This window comes from Centruroides vittatus, unplaced genomic scaffold (genome assembly GCF_030686945.1).
Source record: "Centruroides vittatus isolate TY-2023 unplaced genomic scaffold, ASM3068694v2 contig_1078, whole genome shotgun sequence".
Taxonomy (NCBI): Eukaryota; Metazoa; Arthropoda; class Arachnida; order Scorpiones; family Buthidae; genus Centruroides; species Centruroides vittatus.
In genome coordinates, this window is record NW_027120693.1 from 995,617 (window position 1) to 1,020,124 (window position 24,508).

At 30.6% G+C, this 24,508-nt stretch overlaps 2 protein-coding genes across 4 annotated transcripts in view; both read left to right on the forward strand.

Moving 5' to 3' along the window:
* S6kII (Ribosomal protein S6 kinase II) overlaps positions 1-24,508 on the forward strand; it is a 107,145-nt gene that overhangs the window by 8,128 nt on the left and 74,509 nt on the right. The gene's annotated exons all lie outside the window — the stretch shown is intronic.
* On the forward strand, positions 11,209-13,123 carry LOC136974252 (uncharacterized). Its single transcript, XM_067269092.1, has one exon. It carries the CDS (start codon positions 11,321-11,323, stop codon positions 13,121-13,123), a length of 1,803 nt encoding a protein of 600 aa, XP_067125193.1. The 5' UTR covers positions 11,209-11,320.

Genomic DNA, 24,508 nt, shown 5'->3' on the forward strand with positions numbered 1-24,508 from the left:
CTTATTTTTTATATTAGAATAAAGTAATCCAATTTTAGTTTTTTTGTTCTTATATTTTATCCTAATTTATATCTTTTGTATTCTGACATTGAAGCTTATTTTATGTTTGTTAGTTTTATTTTTGTTTTTGTTTTTGTTTTTTAATAAAAAATTTATAGTAGTGTACTTCTAATGAATTTATTAAAGATTTTTAAGCTGTGGATTTCAATGATTTTAAATGTAACGGCGGTGATAATTATTAATTTGGTTTAATTAATTTCCGAATGTGAAATGAGTTAAAAAGTAATTATCCTGCTAGAATTCAATTTAACGATGCGAAATAATAAATTTTTACGAGTTTATTTTTATTTTTTAATCATTTCTAACGCCGTAATTTCTTCGGATAACAAGTTAAGGAAATAAATAGAATAAAATTTTATTATAATAAGTCGTGAAAATGCTAAATAATGCTTGCGCAATGACATGTTTAATTAATCAGCGCACGTAACTAAATTAGATAAAAAAAAATAAATGAAAAACTCAGTTTAACGTGTATATTTACACAATCTTGAAAGATAATTACTGATGTGGAAAGGATTTTATGCGATATATTCTAATTATAAATATCGGAAACGCGATCGCTCATCTAATTTTTGTTTTGCGACAAAGAAATAAAGCGAAGGAAATGTGCTAAGTGAAACGTAATTATATATTTTATACAGAAAGATGTTTATGTCAAAATGTATCATTTAACTATGTCATCAAGACTAACAAAAATATGCTGAATAGATCATATCTGTGATTAAAATTTAAAAAAGTCCTTTGTAAAGTTTATTTTACATTCAATAAAATAAGTAATTTATCTTTTGATAACTTACCTGATCACAGTTACATTTTCCTTCTTTATATAAACTTGCTATGTATCTCAAAAGATTCTTACATTATTGATTTTTTTTCAATGGTTTGCTTCTGTCTGACAATCTCTTTCCCTTCACAGAATTTTTACTCGTCTTTTTCTATTTATCGGATTGTCAGTAGAGATTTTCTTTTTTGATAAAATATTTCAATTACTGTAGTGGAAGAGTTTTTATGCATATATTTAAATTAATATGGCTGTATTATGTATTATCCTTTGTACGTTTAATCTTGTTTACTTCTGGACGAATGGAATTTTTCCTTTTCTTACATTGCTATATTTTCATAAATAAATAAATAGAATAGAATATTTGTTAACTGATGAATTATTAAGTCATATATGTGGCTCCCCATTTAAGTTAAAATATCAGTCTTTGAAAGATGTACATTAGCAAAAATTTCACATTTGATGATTATAATTGATTGCCGAATACAAAATTTCAAGATTTTGTTTAGCCCGTCTTTCGGAAACACGGATTTGAACGTGCTGTTTGCATTTTATCGAATATATTAGCTCAAGTGACTGTATAGGAGACCTGTTAGGTTAGCTTTATGTTTTTAGAACAGAAAAATAAAAAATCGAAATATTTCCGTAGAGTTTCGAGAGTTTACGCTTAAAAATTGAATGTGGGTGCCGCAAAAAGTTTGGAAACAGTAAAATTTTATACAATGTATTTATGCGAAGTGGTGTTTTCGGCATCGAGGATTATAAAAACAAAATATCATCCAACTCTGAAGAAACATTGAAGATGCCTCTCGTCCGCAGTATCAGGTATTTCGTTAAGATTTAATTTTTTAATGTAAAAATAAACAAGCGCATCCATCTCGTTAGTTTGCAAATTTGCTTTTGTCTGTAATAAATGGTAAAATAATATCAAATATATATGTATATCAAAGAACTCTTTTGGAATAAATTGTTTCATGATTTATTATTCTATTACAATTATATAAAAAGAATATCAATGATCAAACTAATGATAACATATTAAACAGAAAAATAGATATTAATTTAAAGTGCTTCTATTTGTGTACCTATTTTATATATCTATATAATCGGATTGGGTAAAAGAGGGTTGCAAATGGGAGAAGTTTAAGAAGCCCTGGCTTAGAGAATAAATTCACTTTAATCATCTCCCTGTAATGTCATTGAGATTGTTTTGGTTAAAATATAAATGAAAATTTCCAAAGTTAAATATTTAGACATATGTTCATTGGAAGAAATGCTTTTATTACATACAGATTGGCTACATTTGACTTCTTACATACAAATTGATGTATGTTACACTAATGTCTATATTTCTGTTTAATATGTTATCATTAGTTTGAACATTGACATTCTTTTTTTATAATCATAATAGAGTAATAAAATAACATCAAATGTCCAAGCTGGAACTTCTGTAAATTCATCAAACATCAAACAAACTGTATACACTTTACTGTACTTTAATTGGGCTGCAATTTTCAAAAATTATAGACCTGTAAATTTTCACAGGCATCTGTTTGACTGTTTGTCCTTCCTTAATGTCAAGAATGAAGTTAGATAGATGAAAGTCAAGCTTGGATATGGAAAGCTTAGGAACAGGAGGCCCAAATTAACTATATATGAAGTTCCGATTTGGACTGGAAGGCGTGTGATTTCAGTTCAAGAATTTTCTGAGTGGAGTTAGATAGATGTCCACTGTAAACAGGAAAAGTATGATGTACAGGAGCAAGACACTAAAATTGAGAGCATTGTTATGAAAAATTGCAGCAGGACATTGCGATGATGTCACAATAAATGATTGCTCATAAAATTTACGAATGTTCTTGGCATATTTGAGAAACTTGTTTCAGGTTCTACTATTACAAAATTTTAAATCTTGATGTCTTAAAGATTGAAAAATGAATTTAAAATGGAGATAAAATGGTCCCATAAAAATCAAGTTTTGATGTCAAATTCTTGATTATTACTAATTACTCTTATTAAATTGTAAGCGCTGCAGTACAGCTGATCATCGGGAATGGATTGGTAATAATTTTGGTTTGGTTGGGATTTTGATACAAGAGAGTGTCGTGTGAGAGAGCGGGAAAAGTGGGTATATGGCAGATGAGAGAGAGAATTGCATGTAAGCTGAATTTGATTTGAGAAGTTATACAGGGGATAAAGCCATGTAAGTCACATAATTTATGTCATTATATAAACAATTTATGTTATTTGAGTTAGAATTTGTGTTGTATCTTTTATCGGTTTATGTAGAAAATCATTTCAGCCATGTTGACTGAATTTTGAACAGCCAGAGGATAAAATTGAACTGGAGAATAAGTTTAATAAGAAGCTAAAAATTAGCAATATTTGCTGGATATAATCATTCACTTTTATAACCACTTAAAAAGGTTTTTTGATGCATAAATCAAAATGTTGTGTCCTTTGAATCTGATGCTCACCTGAATTCAAGAATTACTCAGAAGACTATTAATTCTCGGATATTTTATTTAAATGCATTTCGGATCAGAATTCTCACCGATCCCTCTTCAGTAAAGTATAATCTGTGACAGAAATGACAGTAACCCAGGTTACTATGATTGATTTCGGAAAGTTCGATGTAGGCTCTGTCACAGATTGTACTTTACTGAAGAGGGATCGGTGAGAATTCCAATCTGAAATGCATTTAAATAAAGTATCTGCGAATTAATTATCTTCTGAGTAATTCTTGAACTCTGGTGAGCATCAAATTTGAAGGACATAACATTTCGGTTTATTCGTAAAAAAATCCCCTTTTAGGTAGTTTTAAAAGTGGAGACTAAATCTCTTGCGGTTGAGTGCATTTTATTTATTACCCAAAGCAGGATGGCCCAATCTGGTGTTGTCTAAAAAAAGTAATTATTTTTGGGAACAACAAATGATAAATATGAATTATCGTCATCGGCATCCATCTCATTTCTCTTTCAGAGGGGTTGGGTCTTGATGTGTTAGCCCTTTGAACTCTTCTCATTTAACCTGTAACTCCATCAGGGATCACTCTGAAAAACTAAAATAATTGCTAACCATTTTTGCCAGTTTTTAATTTTTTTTGCTACTTCAAATTACTTATTGCAACCAGTTTTATTAGTTTGAAGTCTGGAATGCAAAAATAACATGTTAAGCTGTCACATAGAAATAGGAATAATTTTTTAATGAATAATACTGAATTACACATTTGATCATAGTGCTTAAACAGTATTTTACATGTTCTGTAATGTCAAAATTTTTGTTTACTGAACAAAGATCAAAGTGAAAAAAATGTTGCCCCAAAAAAATCCCCAATCTGGAAATGCTGGGTGGCATTACATGGAAATTGCTTTTGGTTCTCAATATCACTTCCTGCTTTCCTGTCTGAACTTGCCGCACGATGTCATGACATGGCTAGCTGTGTGCTGCACAGGACTCCCATTCACAGGAGCTTGACATTCTGCTGTTTTTCCTGTAGTGCGCTTTGCGATTCAATTTCACACTAAATGTCAAAATAAGCAGACTAGTTTTTATTGCCACTTCAATAAATTATCACCAAGTGGCAATCTTGGTGCTGTTCAGTGTGATCTCTGCTCCTTTAAATCTTTCTTACCTGCTAATTCTTCCAACTTTTGCCTATCTGTATTCAGTGGCCTAGTGGATAAAACCACTGAACACTGATAGTTTGTTGTGAGTTTGCTCTTTGCTAACAGGCTGCAGTTTTCCAGGTTTTCTTCATATTTGTAACACCTAAATAGGAGCTACTTTCCCATAAAAGTCTTCCCAGGAGGCATCTCCCTAAGCAGATCAACATGTCACATTGTTGTAACCAACTAACCAAGCAAATCTCTATTTCTTTTAGTTCCTAAGTTTTTAATTTATCTAACTAATTTATCCTCTTCTCTGCTAACTAAATGTTCAACCCACCTATTAAGTACAAACCGGGGGGCGCTGTAGTCGCTGAGGCTGTTGGTGTGTTTTGAAGTGGAGTTGTACCTGTTGCGGCTAAGTTTTGGTAATTGGTCTTTATTATGAATAAGTTTGTTAAATCTAAAGAGTGTGTGAATTGGGATAGTGCCAAAAAAAGAAACAGCTTCCAATAAGAGTGCTATGTTATCAAGAACGCCACCAGGTAAACGTTTGCGATCCTGTTTCATTGGAAGTGCTGTTAAAGTGAGAGACACTAGAAAGAATTTGGATCAAGAATTATTCTTAGAAGAGATAAGAGGTATGTTGAGTGAAATGAAGGATGCTATAGAATTAAAAATAGAGACGGAATTGTGTTTAGTAAAAGGCAATTTCGTGGAAATTAACGATAAGAGTAATATATTGATGGAGAGAATTAATGAATTAGAATCCATTCACGACTGCAGAAATGACTGTAAAAATATGCAAACTATGACCACTCTAAACAAGAGAGTTAACACACTTGAAAGTAATTTAAAGAAAAGAAATTCGGTATTGTTTAATGTGGAGATGAATGACAGGGAAAACCTTTTAGATACAGTGTCGAAGTTAATTCGGGAAGTTGTCGGTTTATCGAATGTCCTTGACTGTTTTAACCAGAAATAATACGATGGTTTTGGTTACCTGCATTTCCGTGGAAGCAAAATGAGAAATATTGAGCGGTTGGAAGATAATTGTACCAAATTGGATGTTTCTGATTGGAGGAAGGCAGTGCTCATAAAGGAGGACCTTTCCGTTGAATGTAGAGAGAAGAGAAAACAGATGGACAATTTAAGACAGGCCAGAAAGATGGGGAAAATTGCATATTTCAAAGGTGATAAATTGGTGATAAGTGAAAATCCTCGCAAGGTTGGCAGGGATAAAGATGAGGATGGCTGTCAGTGATTTTTTTTAGGAGTAAGCATGATTCACTAAAAGTTCTCAGTTGGAACATGAATGAATGGAAGGAGGAATATGAAATGGAGTACTGGAACATTGTGAGAGAGTTTCATATCTCTTGTTGGATGGAAACCTGGGACTGTATTCTGGTCACTGTCTCTGGTCTCTCGTCTCTCACAAGCCGGTCGCTGATTGGCTAATTCGAATGATTAGCCAACCATTGACCGGCTTGTGAGAGACGAGAGACCAGAGACGGTGACCAGAATACGGCCCCTGGTTAGGTGAATTGGATTCAAGAAAGCCACTGACAGATGTAAGTAATGCATATGAATTTTATAAGATTAACGCTACTAGTATATCTGACAAAGGGCGAAAAAGAGGTGGGATGGTACTGATGATTGATAAAGAATTGAAAGATGTGTTGGTTTGTCCCTTTGAAGATTGGTTATTTGAGGTACATTGGAAAAATATTAAGTTTATTTTATTTATATTAGAATAGAAGTTTATGTTAAATGTTATAAGTTACTTAAGCCATTGTTTGATTCTTTTCAAAATGAAGAAATATATTTATTTGGTGATTTTAATGGCAGAATTGGAACTTTGAATGAAATGGTGTGGGGAGGTAGTGTTTTTCCCTTGTTGGATTATAGTGTTTATCGGAGCTCGGAAGACAAATGTATCAACAAAAGCAGCTGGCCTGGACGGTATTCCGATGGAATGTTGGAAACTGGTAGACGAGCGATTGCGACAGAAGCTGTTGGATATTTTTAATGAAGTCCTGGTAATTGGAATTTACCCTGATGGCTGGAAAATGGCGAGAATATTCCCCATTTTTAAATTAGGTGATGTAAACAATACAAACAATTACAGAGGAATTGCATTGTTAAACACTGTTAGCAAAATCTGTGGCTGGATTTCAAAAACTGGCTGGAACGGCTGGGATTCGGTGATATGGTTACCGAGAAACAAGTTGATAGACGGAAAGAACGAATACCGTCCATAGTATTGAGATGTATAGAACTGGAACTACAGGAGATGAAGAATGTGTCGAATAGTTCTGGGTTATTACATTATTACCATGTGATTAAGCCTGATTTTGGCATGGCAGATTATTTAAGAGATGTTGGAATCTCTATTGCGATGAAAAAACAGATTGCAAGACTGCGGTTAAATTGTTTTATGTCAAGAAGTGCTTCTTTGGTGTGTATAATTTGCAACCAGGTCTGTAGTTATAGTGACTGGTGCTTCCATATGTTTAGCAATTGTGGAAATGATAGGTATGGGGAATACTTAAGATTGTTCGCGGTAGTTCTAACTCCAATTTTTCGGATTTGTTAAAATTTAACAAGGTGTTAAAGAAATTAGATGGTTTGACTTAAAAGAATTTCTTGTTTTGTTCTTTCCCCCTTTGATATTGTATATTCAATTATATGTCAAATAAATTATTATTATTATAAGTACAAACCAACCCAATAATTACTTCAAATACCAAACAAACAGCCAAATTCCTTTATTGGGCAATTAAGCTAACAGTTACTAAGTAATTTGGCAGGAAGTATGGTTAGGCAGCTATCTGTTGTTGTTAATTATAACTAAATTCATCACTTTAATTTAATTTTAGAATATTCTGTTACAATACTCAGAGGTCTGAGTAGCATAACTGGCAACACGTCTGCATAGTAAACAAGTATTGCGGATTCAAGTCCTTTCTCAAGCTGATCTTTTTCTCCAGAATGTTCTAAAATTAAATTTAATTAATTAATTTTGTAATTATTAAATTTAATTTTTCATAATCTTTCTAATGTTCCATAACTTACATGCTAATTCCTAATTCTGTCAGCTGTGGTAAATCCACAAAAATCTAAGTGTATTCATTTCTGCTACCTGCATCTTTTTACTTGTGATTTCTTCATTCCCTAACATTCAGATCCATAAACATTTCACTCTTAACAACTGTCTTATAAAACTTTTCTTCTAATTTAACTGTACCTCTTCTATCATAAAGTACTCCACTTGCATTCTGCTATACACCTTATACTGATTCTATTTACTATATTTGTGCCTAGTTTTCTACTCTCCAACATTAATTCTAATTACTTAAATTTCTCAACTCTTTATTTCCATGTTTCGAATCACTAATCTGCACTTTCTCTTATCACTAAAGTCAAAATGTATGAACTCTCTTTCTGCTAATCTCTAATCTGTCACCCTCTAATCTTTACTTTCTCCTCTACCAGCATCTACAGATAACATGCACTTTAGTTCTATACCTCCCCTAACAGTTCATCTATCACTAAGATAAAAAGATATGGTCTTAATACTTAACCTTGATGGATACCTTCTTTTATACTAAAGCTTCTTACATCTCCACATTCTATTTTAACTTTAAGAGTATGTCTCTGATCTCTTGTACAAGAGGTCAGAGAGACACTTACATATTCCTCTCCTATTCTCTTCTTCCTAAGCAACTCATATAAGACTCGTCTATCATAAGCTTTTTCTAAATCTATGAATACCATGTTCAAGTCCATCTCTAAATTTTTCTATTATCTGCTGAACTACAACAATTGATTTCATCATTGATCTATCTGGCATAAATCCAAACTGATTCCTACTTATACTAGTTCTACTCCTAATTCTATTGTCTAAGATTCTTTTTCACTACTTCATTGTATGACTTATTAATTTTATTTCTCTGTAACTATCAAATTGTTTCCTGGACTCCCTTGTTCCACCACCGTATTTTCTCATTTATTCTATTTTCCTATTTTTTGTGATACTTAAAATAGTTTCCGTGTATTTTCTAATCTTCGAAACTACCGTTTTTTACATTAATTCTGCTTTTCTAACAAAGTTTCAGTCTAGTCCTTCACTCAATTCTTTCCTAAACAGTTCAAATTGTTTTTTTAATCTCTAGGACTTTCTCTCATTTTGTAAATCAGGATAAATATGAATAAAATAATCAAAAGACAACATATGTGGTATGTTAACGACACTAATGTTTTGTACTTTGAAGCTTCAAATAAATCTAAATTACATTAGATAGCTAAGTAAAGTGTTTTTTTATTTACTATTACTTGATAACAATATTTTATTGCATTTTTTTTTAGTAGTAAATAATCTAACTTATATTTTATTTGGATCTAATTTGTCAATTCGGCAAGATTTAAAAAAAAATATATAACGTTACTTGTATATTACAAAAAAACTGTTTTAAATTCCACTATTTTATTTAAATAAGAGAAATCCTTTAATCATTTTTAGCTTCTAATCTTTATTTATGTGATGTTTGTCTTTGAATAAATTGACTATTTCTTAATTAAACTTTTTATTTTGTACGGGCATTGAACCGGAATTGTCTTTTGAGTTTCATTTTTATTTCCAAAGTAATTAGTTTCGAATCCGGCGTTGATGCGGTCGTGAATCAATTCAAATTGGTTTACAACTATTGGAGCAAAACAGTGTCGTCCATTTATAAATGCAATAATTGATTTAGAAGATTATAATATAATATACACGTGTTTAATTACTTTTCCCAGCTCTTTTTTATATAACAGAGGGAAAGTGCGGCGATCGGTCAAAAAATCCCCCCCAAGATTTTCGATCCGGAGGACCTTGAAACGTAGAGAAATTTGAAAAAAATTTGAGGATTTTTTCTGTATTCAGGGTTCCTACGCACCTGGAAAGTCAGGGAAAATCAGGGAAAGTCAGGGATTTTCATTGGTTTCGGAAAAAGTCATGGAATGTCAGGGAATTTGTCAAAAATTGTCAAAAAGTCAGGGAATTTATCGAAAATTGTCAAAAAGTCAGGGAATTTGTCTCCTTAGCTGCCTCGTTGATTTCGTTTGCTGAATATGGCTGACCAAGCGTAGCCATCTGCAGGTGGCAAGAAGTAATGCTGCAATCTTTAATAAGAAAATATACCAGAATCCGAAATGGCTTTTTCACCGTTCTGAAGCCATATAATTTTACAGTTGTGGATTAATAACAGGATAAACTACTATTATGTAATAGTTTTTAATTTTAATAATTCAGCGATTATAAAAAGATAAATTTGTTAATTAGAATAAAAATAACTAATTAAAATTAGTTTACAAACTTTTAAAACTTGAGATCGTAATTTATTAGAATATTCACTTCAAAATAGCTAAATAGATCAGTAAAAATCGGTAATTTAATTGTTTTTCACATTTAAAACATTAGTGTACAACATAAAAAAAACTATAAATAGCTACCCGACATTTACAGTAAAATGCTGGTGCTGTTATTAGTAGTTTTTTACATTTGTTGTTACAATTTTCCTTGAAAGTACTGTACTGCAAGCATATTTTCCCCCCTCTCCCATTAATTTCTGCAACTTTGATACATAGTTTAATAATTAGTTTAACAGAAATGATGTTGGGTAACATAGCCACTGATTTTGGCAAATTTAGGGATCATACCTGTAATAGATATACTGTAGTTATAGTTTTGAAAATCAACTGGATCAGCGTTTCTCAACCTTTTTTGGCCCGCGGACCGATAAAATTTGTGAAAAAAATTTTGCGGACCGGTGGTGTTTTAACAAAAAACTTTACTATATATTAAAGAATTACTACAGAAGTAAATTGTAAAATTATCATCAACATTTATACATTATAAAATTTTTATTTATTAAATTATCACTATTTTTTTTCAATAAGAAAATTTTTAATGCAGAGCGGTAAAAATTCTCTGCTGACCGATCAAGAATCTCCACGGACCGGTGGTTGAGAAACAGTGAACTAGATAATCCAATAGTTTAACCAATGTTAACTTGCTTATAATTAATTATAAATTTAAAAAGCTGATAAATTTAAAAAAAAAATTAATCAAATGTATTTTAACTTTTTAGTATCTTAGTGCGAAACAACACCAAAACTATTTTTATAGTTATGTTGCAAAAGAACGAGATTTTATAGTTACGATTCTATGCGCTGAACTTCTATATTTTATTAATGTATAATTGTAATTTCGTTTTATGTTTATCTCTGTATTTATTTTATTTTATTTAAATTCTATAACATTAGTTCGTTTAATTAAAATTTGCTATAAAAGTGAGAAAGATGGTTTGTGATATGATTTGCAATAATTATAAGAATTGTAATTAAGGGTTAAAATAAATAAATTTTGTCTGAATTATTAAGAAAATTTTATGAAAAGATGAAATTTAATGCAAAATTAAATAAATAATGAATAAAAATTATTAAAAATAATTATTAAAACTCTGGCTTTACATCGAAACCGAAATCAAAATGGCGGCAACAGAACATTTTTTTTTTCTTTTAATGAGTTGCCAATTCAGCTAATTTAGTGGATTTATGAACAATCTAGCTAAAAAAACCAAACAGTTCTAATGGAAACAGTATGATTTGAGTATTTTTATTAAAAAATGTCTAGCTGTAAATTTGAATTTTGAGTTGGTTGGCAACACTACTATTAATTAATATATATGCAGATGCGGATTGGATGTCGTTTGAATGTTGTACTTAGTATTGTGACAAAACAAGTCTTACACATTGCTATCTGATCTGGTTCATCTGTCTTTTAATAATAATGTTCGAGGTTTGTGTTTTTCTACATTTTTAAATTATAATGGCACGGAAACAAACGAGGTTTAATCTCCAATGGCTAGATCCAGCTATTCATCCAGAATTCAATTCCTGGTTAGGAACTGTAAAAGATGATGATACAAAAGCATTTTGCTGCATTTGTTGTAAAGTTTTCTCGTTAAGCAATATGGGAAAGCGTGCATTAATATCCCATGCAAATAGTTCTAGTCATGTTGAAATAAAAAGATTGAAGTCGGAACAAACTTCGCTGGTAAGGTTTTTAACCCCAACAAATTCAAACTCTTCTAATAGTCAACAAAATGTGTGTGAAACAGCTTCTGTTGTGGAAGATAGATCTAAGATCATTAATGAACAGTCTCTCACCAAATCAACATTTCTTAGCAGCACATTGACACCTTTTGTGATAAAAGATGATGTAATAAAAGCAGAGATAACTTGGGCATTGGCAGTTGTAAAGAAAAAGATGTCACTCAATTCATGCTCTGATATTAAAAACATTTTCAAAAAAATGTTTCCTGACAGTGCTATAGCCACACAATTTCAATTGGGTCCAGATAAAGCTTCCTATATAATAAATTATGGCCTAGCCCATTATTTCAGAGAAAAATTGATTCATGCTGTTACAAGTTGTGATAATATTACTATCTCCTTTGACGAATCACTAAACAAAGTTGCTCAAAGAACTCAAATGGATCTTGTGATAAAATACTGGGATGAGAGTAAAGATAAGGTTATGACCAGATATTTAAATAGCGTCTTTCTGGATCATACTACAGCAGATGATCTTCTCTCTGCATTTCTCAATGGCCTTTCAGACACTCATCTTGATCTAGCAAAAATTCTTCATATCTGTATGGACGGACCAAATGTAAACATAAGTTTTCTGAATAAATTAGAAGATCACATGGAGACACAGAATGTTGGTAAATTATTTGTGAGAATGGGAACATGTGGTTTACATGTAGTCCATGGTGCTGTAAAAGCTGGTTTTAAAGTAGTAGATTGGAATTTGTTACCACTGCTACGGAATTTGTACTATTTGCTAAAAGACTCACCCACTCGGCGTGCTGAATACATTGCTATAAGTGGAAGCAGATTGTTTCCCAAAAAGTTTGGTTCTACAAGGTGGTTGGAGAATGGAGAGTGCTTAGAACGTGCAGCAGAAGTTATTGAATCTGTGAAGACATACATAAACAACAGTACAAAGTTGAAAGACAGCAAGGTGGCTACATTCTTGAGACAGGCACTCAATGATCCCTTTATTAAAGTTAAACTTTTATTTTTTCGGTCAATATGTACACAAAGTGAGAGCTTTCTCACCCGATTTCAGAGCAACAAACCTCTTGCACCTTATCTTTATAAAGCAGTTGTTCAATTATTAATGAATCTGATGAGAAAGTTTGTGAAAAATGACAGGGTCACCGACAAGCAGTTTCTAAAAATAGATTTAAATGCTAATGAAAACTTGGTACATCTTAAGAATTTGGATATTGGTTTTGGAGCAAAAAAGGTTTTAAAAGAATTGAAAGTAAGCGATAAAGATATTCTGTGTTTTCTAAGAGATTGTCAAAAAGTGCTGAAAGTGATGACACCAAAGATTATTGAGAAGGGACCTGTCAAGTACAAATGTGTGAAGGCTTTGAGCAGCTTAGACCCAGAAATTATTAAAATGCAATCAAATGTTGGAAAATTGTATTTCAATGCTTTACTGGAGATTCTACATGATACAAACAGGATTGATGAAAGATGTGCTGTGAAAGCAAAAGAACAGTATAATATACTCTGCAATAAAGTATCCATAAAACCCCTATTCTACAAAGTTTGAGGACTTCATATCTGAAAGGAGTGATGATGATGGTCTGGACACATTTTATTGTGAAATTATGAAGGATGATAGGCAACTGCAAGATCTATGGTCTATTATCAAAATTTCTCTTTCTTTCTCACATGGGAATGCAAGTGTTGAGAGTGGTTTTTCAGTTAACAAATCACTGTTGAGTGAAAATCTTAAGGAAGAAAGTTTAGTTGCTCAACGCTTAGTTTATGATGGGATCCATTTTGCCGGTGGTATTGATCAAATAAATATAGACCAGAAAATGTTGTTAACAGTCAGAGGATCTAGACAGCGATATATTGCATCTCTGCAACAGAAAAAAGATATTCAGAAGCAGCAGGCATTGAGGGCTGAAGAAAAAAGAAAACTTACACAACAACTTAAGGATTTAAAACAACACAAGAAAATGTTAAGAAAAGATCATGAAAAGGAAGAAAAAGAGATTGAAATGAAAATAAATACACTTGAGGAGAAAAAGCTAAAACTACATTAATAGTTCTTCTATTTTGTGAATTGTAATTAATTTTTTATTTTCTAATTATCTGTATTTTGAAAAAAAGAGAATTAATACTAAGAAGTTTCTCTGTATTTTGATTGTCCATTTTGTAAAAATAAAAAGATTTTACAATAAATTAGATACATTTGTTAGAGAAGCTATACTGTAAACTTACACCTATCCCTCTTTATTTCAAAATTGTGTAAAAATAGATTGTATATAATGTGGTTGACAAAAGAAAACTCATTCTTTTTTTACATGATCAAGTTTTTTGAGGGAAAAAATGCTTTATTTGAAAATTTTTAAATTTAACTTTTTGTTAAAATTATGTTGCTGTTTAAAAAAAAGTTAGTCTTTTTGTTGAAAGATTGGTTTTAAAATTACGTGTTTCTAAGTCGAGAGTTCATTTTAAGCACAGTACAGTACTATTTGTACTGTATATCAAATACCGTTTGTTGATTTTATGCTATCTTGTATTTACTAGATTTACATGCAAATAATAATGATAAGTAATGATAAAATAAAAAGCTCATGTTTCATTTGTTGCTTATTTTTTCATTACATTGAAGTTTTGGATTCTATCAAACATTTTTCTACAAGATGTACCGGTATGTACTGTATTTTTTTAATATGGCTGTCTTTGAAACATATCAACTGTGCAAAAAAGAGGGATAGATATACTCAATCAATGTTCACGGTAAATAAAATGCTGTTTCATTATGTCGATATTCCACACTGTAAGAAATGTGAGGGTCAGGGAATTTGGACAAAGTTGGTCAGGGAAAGTCAGGGAATTCAAAACAAGAATTTGAGTAGGAACCCTGTGTATTTATGAATGATGGTGAGCATGAGTTTGTTCACCCTGTTTGAAGCTTAATAACTCCTGTGCTTTTTGACGAAAATTTCTGAAATTTTGCAAGGAGGTTTGTGTATTGGGGATTGATACCATTAAATTTTGGTGGTTAAAGGTTGAGGGGTGGGGAGATAGAAGGGGGTTGGGGGTTGTGTGTCATATCTCAAGTAGAGTTGGACTTAATGACAATTTTACTCATTATTAGCATTTACAATTTTTTATAAAATCCATTCCTACCTTCAAAAGTAAGCTTTTTCCCATTTTATAATAATTAAAAATGTAAAAAGTTTTTAAAATATCATAACAGATGGCACCACTCACAGTTTTAAATGTTGCTGGAAAAGTTAAGCAACTTGCCGGATTTTTTAAAATAGAAATGAAGTTAAATTTATTTATACATCATCAACCAGACGACGACTTCTTTTAAATTATGACATTCAATTCACTCGCGTTTTTATTTTGAACGTATTTAATCTGATGACGACGATAGCTAAAGTTATCAAAAACATTTGTTTATCATTAAATATTTCATTTATGTGTTTTTTTGTTTTTCATTCTTTAATGCTATTATTATCCAGTTTCTGCAGTGTTTAAAATCTCTCTATATCATGTGGAGTCATGAAGCTTAAGTTTTAGAAAAGTCAATGAGAGAAAAGATAATGCTTAAGAGAAAACCCACTCGTTTTGATTGCCTTAGGAATAAGAAAGAAATGTGAAACCTGACAGAGAAACCAGAAAGGCACTAAGGTTAAGGGAACATTTAGAGATTGTGCCAAATAGCTGCATGTTGTCATTCATTGATTGTCTCATTGTCGGAAGTGAGTAAATCATGAATATAACAACATTCCAAACTACTTAAAATTTAATTATTAATAGTAGTGGAAAAACTGCCCGATTAAATATGGGGATTGTTTGGCTTTGATTAATAACTTTGGGCTTTGAGATATATATATATATATATTCCAAAGCAGTTTCAAATTCTTAAGGTAATCTTAAAATATATTTTGTTTGATTTTTAGGACCCTATATGCACACACCTGTTCAAGAGAAGATTTTATATCTAGAAAAGTTGAAACTATTTTCTTTGATTCTAAGATTAATTTCCATTTTCTGTCATAGAGTTTATTAAGAAAAGGGCAGTATACAGATAGGATAAAGTAGAATTTTACATTGTATCAATTATAAATTTACAAATAGCTTGAGTGTATATATAAATAAAAAGATGGAAAAAAAATATGAATTTAAATGTATGTATGTTTTTTAGGTATATACAAAACACTTAATAAATATTACTAATTAAACATTACAGTTGGATTATTATTGGGCTACTATGATGCTAATTAGTGTCTTTATATTTATTTATTGTGAGGCTGCTTAATATCTAATTAATTAGTTAGCTTTGTAGTAGTCTGGAAAGAATCCGGCCATAACATTTGTTGTTTATTTTACATTTAAATATGTAAATTCTTGAAAAAAGTAAAATTGAATGAAGCGATTTGAAACTAAACATTATTTTTATTATTCTGAGATGACAGACACCACAATAAAACTAATAAAAATGTATAACTTTCTACTGTCTTTAGGTATTAAAACTATAAATTTTTGAGACGAGAACGTGACATACGCTTTTAAAAGTTTTTCTTTTCAATTCATATTATTTTGTTCTTTTATTTGAAGATGACAAAGTTAATCTTATTGAAGTGTTCATTAATTAACTTTGTATTCTCTTTAATTAATTGCCTTAAGAATTTTTAGTTTTAACGCTTCAAGATGGCATAAAATCATATTTTATTCGTTTTTGTTCTTCCGAAAAGGTGAATAAATAAATAAATTATTTAATTTTTTTTCATTAATTTACGTAGATTAATACGTTAATTTTTTATTTAAGATGCGGTAAGTTATTACCTTATCAGAAAATAACATAAATTTGATATAACGTTCATTCTATAATAATTAATAACAGATATTTTTTGTATTGGAGTATGAATTGATATTTGAATTAACAATGATTTGAAGTGAAGAATGTGTTTTTATTATTTTATAATCATTATAAGTTTATTCTAAAGACTAACAAGTAGAAAATGTAAGGCACTTGAGGTAAGGTTTGACATAGCTTAACCAAATATTGGTTGTTTGGCTTTTTTAAAGTGTTATTTCTGGTGTATTAAATTGTTATTTCTGGTCTTTATAGTGCTCGAAATTGTAGCTAAGAATGCTTTAAATAAAGTTAAGATTGCTCGATAGTGTCATCGGCTAACAAACAGTTTATTTTCTTTGACCGAGAAGCTAGACGATGCGACAAATTATTTCTATTAAGAGTAGAGGATGAAATTGATAAACTGGTTGAGACAAAAATGGTTCTTAGATTACCTTTGGCAGAATGAATTAGAATATCAAATTTCCAGGAATTTGATACGAATTTTTTTAATGTGTTAACAATTTCCTGGCTTTTTCATTATAGTGCGAGCTCTGTTTTCTTCAACAAATTTAGTTATTAATTTGATTAGCATATGATAATTATCATTTAAAGAGTATTTTTTTGAAAGCTAGTCAAATATTAAGAGTGTAAAATACACAAATATACAAAAAAAAAGAAATTATTTTACAATAATATATATAAAATGTTTGCACGTTGAAAAGTTTAGTAGCCATTAAAGAAATTGATCCGAAGAGCAACTCGTATTGATTTCCTCTGCCAAAGAAGGATTTTATTTAAGTAATAAAGCTTAAATGATTTTTAATTAGGTCACATGTTTTATAATTTAAAAATAGTTTAAATGTATTTGTTTAAAACGAGAGTATTGATAAATTTGGATACGAAGAGTTGCATTCGAAATGCTACCGATTTTTCCTTTTGCGGCATTCGTTTTACAGTACACGAGCGATTTGGAATTCAAGTCGCGTCACAAAAAGTTTCTTGTTTTATTTAATGTAAATGTTAAACAAAAATATTAAACTTTTATTTGATTATTTTTATTATTAAATTAAAAAATAAAAAGCATTTTACAATTTAAAAAATTATTTCTTATAATTAATTTTTTAATTTTATATTATTAAATTATGTACAATTAGGAGTTTTAAATCACTTTAATTGTGTGCTTAAAGACAACGTAAAATTTTAAAAATATAATTTATCTTCAATTATAAATGTAATATTACAAGGAAAATAATGCTATAATTATTCATTTCGAGATGGAAGTATCGTTAATTTATAATTTATTTAGCTAGAAAATTTTTTATATGTTTACAATATCTGTGTATCTTCATATTACAGGTAATTTTTAGTAGAATAATAATCTGTTAGACGTGCAGAAATTGAGAAGGTTAAGGATTCTCGAGTTTCCAACCCATTAGAAGAAGGAAATTGATTCATTAGTTACATAAATAATTTTGAAAAAATATTTGTTTATAATTTAAAATGGAAATGATTGAATTTTCATTATAAATAAAATTTGAAAAGTTAAATAAACGAACATCTAAAACTGTAGTTATTTTGATACAATTTACAATCATTACTGATGCTTGTAAACATGCTATTTAAATAATTTAAATACATAAAACTGAAACATTTCTGTTAATTTACTTCATTTTTTAATGGTGTTAGATGTCAAATTCATCTTCGATATTAATTTTAATTTCCTGGACGTTATATATAACAAAAAGAAAGTATGGTGATTAGTCAAAAATGATTCACCCAAGATTTTTATATTTTTAGACCTTGAAATGTTGAGAAATGCAAAGAAAATTGGGTTTTTTTTCTGTATGTATGAGTGTTTGTGTATGGGGGGGGCATGATTTTGTTTACCCACTTTGAAGCTTAGTAATTTCTGTATCGTTGCCCTCATTATAAGAACATTTTTATTACCGTCAACGCAAGAACTTATAAACATTGAGTTAAGCACTATCAGTTTGGCAGTATGCACAGCTGGCTTTTTGCATGCTAAGTTTGCATGTGTGCTAAATATGGTCATGGAATCACTATTTCCAAGAACAACACTATGTAACAAGGAGGAGATGCCAATAGTCTAATGGCCATTGCCGTACCTCTCCATACGCATTTGCTGTATATTCAGGCAATGCAACTTTCTCCTGCCCCTATCCCTTCTACTGAATTTATGCAGAACCATCTACAATGATTGGGATAAACTCTCTACCTTTGAAAAATTGGCAGTCTCTGCTGTACTGTTAGAGAATCCCGTAACGAGTGAATACGAGGCACATTGGGTCCACAACAGATGCTTGCCAGTCACCTAGCAGAGTACCAGGAAAGCCTACCACAAAGTTTGCAAAAAAAGGTGCTCAGACAGAATTACAACCTATTATAGGCTCAAACAAAGCTACTTGCACTGCAATGACCGAAAACTTGTTTTCAATATTAAAGAACCTTTACTTCCTGTAAGAAAAACGTTTACTAAATCATGTAACGAATGCTTTTGACCTTCTCCAAGGTCTGCATCAGGTTATAGAACCGTCAAATTCCAATGTCGGAATGCATTGAATAGAACGATTTCAAATACAGGTACTCCTCACTTTATGACCCATCTGCATAATGACCACTCACACTTACAATCAATCAAGTTTCGACCTGCAATTCGGGGAATCCCCTTTCTCAGCCAGAGCCGGATTTTAGGCGATTGGAGCGATTGGTGCCAATCGGGCCCCGCGCTTGAAGGGGCCCCGCATCACATCAAAATTTATATATTTAAAAATAGTACATGTTACAAAAATAAATATCTAGGTATATTGTTATGAAAAATGAAACAACATATTTCAATCTCTGTATCTGGACTGCTGTATGTTACTATGTATATAATTCCTCTCTGTAATCCAGAAGGTTTTTTGGTAGACGGTCTCACAGCAAAACTTTAAGTTAGGAACTCTCTTTTATTCTTTAAAAAATGACATATGCATTTCGGGTTGGTATATTCATCCAACCCCTCCTCAGTGTCTTAAAGTAAAGTTGTACAACTTTACTTTAAGACACTGAGGAGGGGTTGGATGAATATACCAACCCGAAATGCATATGTCATTTTTTAAAGAATAAAAGAGAGTTCCTAACTTAAAGTTTTGCTGTGAGACCGTCTACCAAAAAACCTTTTGGATTACAGAGAGGAATTATATACATAGTAACATATTTCAATATGTAAATTAACTGTTAATTAATTTTGTTATTTAAAGTTTGAGGGGCCCCGCAAAAAAGAATTCAATCGGGTGTCGCAACTATTGGATCCAGTGCTGTTCTCAGCTTGAGTGTTGGTCAGTGGCGAATGGTGACATGTGCACTAAGCATACTATAATAGTCTTTTTATGAATAAATTTGAAGTTTGTTGCATAATTTGTATAATTTTACAACAATCCTATATTCCCGGCGCAAGCTCCTCGCTTATCGACCAGTTTGCTTAATGACGTTGTCGTCGGAACGGAACTTGGTCGTAAAGTGAGGAGTACCTGTATTAAATTCAAAATATTTGGAATATATACAGAGAGACTCAATGTTTGCAAGCACGTGCATTCAATGTATATATGTAAGGCAATCCCTATGAACTTATTTGAGGATCCATCATGACACTAAATAATATAAATTTAACAAGCGTTGTTGTTGCCATGCCCCTCACATATATAACACCAGGTATACAATAATGCGTTACCATCCTTAAAATTGAGGCACCTGCCCATTAGGCTGACCTTGTATATTTCTAGGGCCTCCAGGGCCCTAATGTGGTCGGTATGAAAGGCACATTTTATTTAGCTTGGTGCTATGAAGGTCTGTGTGCACTTCCATGTCTGTGGTGTATGTGGATAGGGCAGTTGTTATCAATATTGTACTTGTGTTTGCGCAGTCTTTGTTGAACAGAATGTTTGGCAGAACTGATGTACGAAGATATCTTTACTTGTTTTCATATGGAGAATCTCTCTTTACAACAATCTTGGAGCTATGTAACACACCCACTCTTGACCTACCCAGCATGTGGGTTATTCTATATAAATGGCTAAATAAATAAATATGCATTTGCCATCACACCTTTGATGTGTGTTCACTCATGCATGCATTACAAGCGGTTTGAAATTCTTCTATAATCGAACTTTGATCATGTACATAACAACTTCTAATTTCAATTTAAATGATATTTATTCTGTTTATATTAGAATATTGTTTTCTATATTTTAAATCAGTGTTACTCAACCTTTTTTTTTTCCTCGGGCCACATACACGTGATAGCTATTACATGCGGGCTGCAACATAACGATTATAATAAAAAACTTATATAATTTTTCACCCATCCTAGAAATTTAGTGTGACTTGATACTGCAAACATTTTTTCACAATTTCATTTAAATTAGGCTTGTAACTGCTGCATGCTACTCGTAAAATGGCATCCAGGTGTGAATCAGTAAGCCGATTTCTATATATATATATATATATGTTCTTTGCATATTTCGTTTTTGAGTATGACGTTTCGCACAGATACGTTGATGAAAACAACATAAAATTTGAGCACATTTTTTTACAGAAAGGATAAAAGGGACTTAGCAGTGTGGGCGAAGTCACCAAATCTATTTTTTGCCACAAAAATTTCAAAATTTATGTTTTGACTGCATTATTTACGGGTCACGTCCGGGCCACTTACAAAAGCTCAGTGGGCCGCATGCGGCCCGCGGGCCTCGGGTTGAGTATCGTGGTTTTAAATGTTGTTTGCCTGAAGATGATGAATATAAGTTTGTTGAAAACACTAGTGAATAACACCACTCTCAGTATTGCTTTTATTCTCTTTTATGTGATATTTGGAACAAGGTTTCAAGCTGTATTTTATAATTCCTGTGTCTTTTGTCAAAAATTTCTGAAATCTTGCGGGAAGGTTTGTGTATTGGGGTTGATGCTATTAAATTTTGATGGTTTAAGGGTGAGGGGGTGGGGAGATAGAGGAGAATGTGTTGTACCTTGAGTGGGATTGAACTTAATAAAGATTTTAACTCGTTATTAGCATTTATAAAACTCCCGTCTACTCTCAAAATTAAGCTTTTTGTCATTTCATAATAAACAATAATATAAAAAGTTCTTAATAAAATATAACAGATGGCGCCACACACAATTGTAAATTTTTTCTGAGTAAGTTATGCAACTTATTGCTGGATTTTTTTAGAATATAAATTCATTTATTTAATGTTTTATCCTTGTAATGTTTTTTTTGGTGTTATGAAGGTCTGTGCCATAGAAAAAACTTCTATGGCTTAAGAAGCCATAGAAAAAAAGAAAAAGAAATGAAGCTGAGAGTAATTTAAACTGTTCATTTACTAATTTGACTTTAATAAATGAGTTGTGTTTAATTTTATGAAATCTCTCTCCAGCATTCTTGTTTAACATATTTAGTGTAGTACAGGACGAAGGAAGAATCTTTATTTTTTTTTCCATCCTGTCATCCTTAAGATGACTTGTTAACTGCATTGAAATTATTTAAAAATTTCTCTGTTAGTTTTGATAATTTTGTTTGTTTGAATTGTTTATTCTCTAAGAAATCTTTTTAATAAATAATGCAAACCTACTTATTTTTTTTACATTATGTTTTTATACAGTTCATAGTACCAATACTTGCATATCTTTGTTACTGTATTTTCTGGCGTATAAGATGACTTTTTAACCCAGGAAAATCTTCTCAAAAGTCAAGGGTTGTCTTATATGCCGGGAGTATATCCCAAACTCTATATTTTAACTGTAAAAGTCGGGGGTCGTCTTATAGGGCGGGTATATCCCAAACTCTATATTTTAACTGTAAAAGTCGGGGGTCGTCTTATAGGGCGGGTATATCCCAAACTCTACATTTTAACTGTAAAAGTCGGGGGTCGTCTTATAGGGCGGGTATATCCCAAACTCTATATTTTAACTGTAAAAGTCGGGGGTCGTCTTATAGGGCGGGTATATCCCAAACTTATACACCGGAAAATATGGTACTTTTTATATAGTGCCAGTACTGTGTACAAAGTCTGATTACATTTATATTTATTTATAATGCTTAATATTTATAATAATAAGCATTATAAATAATAAAGATGATGTAAGAATGCCTTGTGTCCATTAATACACCTAGTCGTGAGGAAAAAAACAAATAAAAGAAGAAACAGTCTCGGAATACATAACTAAATTAACTTTTACTGTATATTTATAATGTTAATTTTTCTAATTAAAAATATGCTTGTTTACTTTTCCCATTCAAAAATATAGTAATTAATCAATATTATAATTATAAAATGTAATTAAAGATTTTAATATGATAAATTTATATATTATTTATCAGGATGTTAAGAGAAATTATAAAGTTATTCTTATGATTTAATAATTCTATTGAAATAATTAGATTTAATGTAATGAATGCGAATCTTATTGAATTCATATTTATTTTAAGTTGTTTGTTTACCTTTTGGAAATACATTTATGTTATTACACATACTGAATGATTGAACTTTGCCCATTCTGACAATACAAATATGTCGTTATTTATATTATTTGATCAATATAAAAAATAAACTTAAAAGAATTAAAAGAATCCAAATATTTATTTATAAATGAAATTAAACGATTTTTTTGTATCGCATGCGCATGCACGCATGCAAATAATAATTTAGCAAACAAACCGGTCAAGAGAATTATTTATGAAAGAAATAATCATCTCGGAGTTTTAAAAATTTACTTCTGCTTTTGTACGACAGAAGTTACTTGGTTGAAACTAAATGATTTTATTTTATTTACAAATGTTTAAGTTAGAAAGATTTATTAAAAATGAAATTGCGCAAAGAATTATTAATTTAAATCTATGTTTTGTTATTGATAACTCTTACAGATCGTGTTTATTTTACTTCATTTTGTTAATTAATGTACGGTTTCAGACAAACAAATAAATAGCTTCGTTGATAAGGTTTAAAATATGTTAAATAGATTGCTTTGATGGTTTTTGGAATTGTTTATATTCTATTCTCGATATAAAAACAAGCACATAAATCTTAATTTGGTGAATTCAAATTTTATGTTCTTATTTTTATAGTCTCTGAGAATGAAACATAAAAGACTTTTCTATAAATTTTTCTATAAAAGAGAAGATAAATAAATATATAACTTTTCAAACATATTGTTTATAGATACGAAGTTAAGAATTTATTTATTTCTCTAATTTGAAGTCTTTATTTATTCAATAGATAGATAAAATTAATTAAATTAATTAGATTTGTTATCAAGTACGTATATTTAATGAACGTACAAAATTGTAAATAACTTTTTAAAATTTATCAAGAGAATTTTAATAATTAAAATTTTTTGCACTGTTGTTGATTTCAATCTAAAATAAGGAAAAAATGTAATTTAAAAACATCTGGTTGTTTGTTTGTTTGTCATCTGTTTATATTTTTAGTAAATATCATTTAAATTAATATTTTAATTTCATTAATAATTAATTAATTAATTAATTTATTTATAATACACTGTTCAATATAATTATGGAATTGTAACTGCGTGGGCAAAGAGTTCTCCAATGCCTCGTCGATTCCATGCCACACAGATGTCCAGTAATTTTGGCTATTCACGGAGATGATACGTCCTACTAAAGTCGGCACAGTATGCTAAAGGAGATGCACATATTGCAACAAGTTCAATAAATTAAAATGATTTGGCTCAAATGTATATGTTTTGCTTATTACCGTATGTTTTATTGTATTTTTGGTAATAACAATTGACATTTAGAATCATGTCTTAAATGATTTTCTATGCAATCCTCTTGTTTCCTAATTGCTTTGATCTGCGTGCGTGTACCTACCTATGTACAATATAATACATACATATATTGATACTCTCCACAACTGAGGAAACAACAAGAGTTGAGTGCCTTTTCATTCTCAAAAAATATAGAAACCACTGCTCTATGCCATAGTGTTATCAAGGAAACATTTTTCTAAATACTTCTATCTATACATTAGCCTAATTGAGCGAGTATGTCAGCGGCTTTTATACTAACGTACCAATATATAATCGTTTTTAATCTCT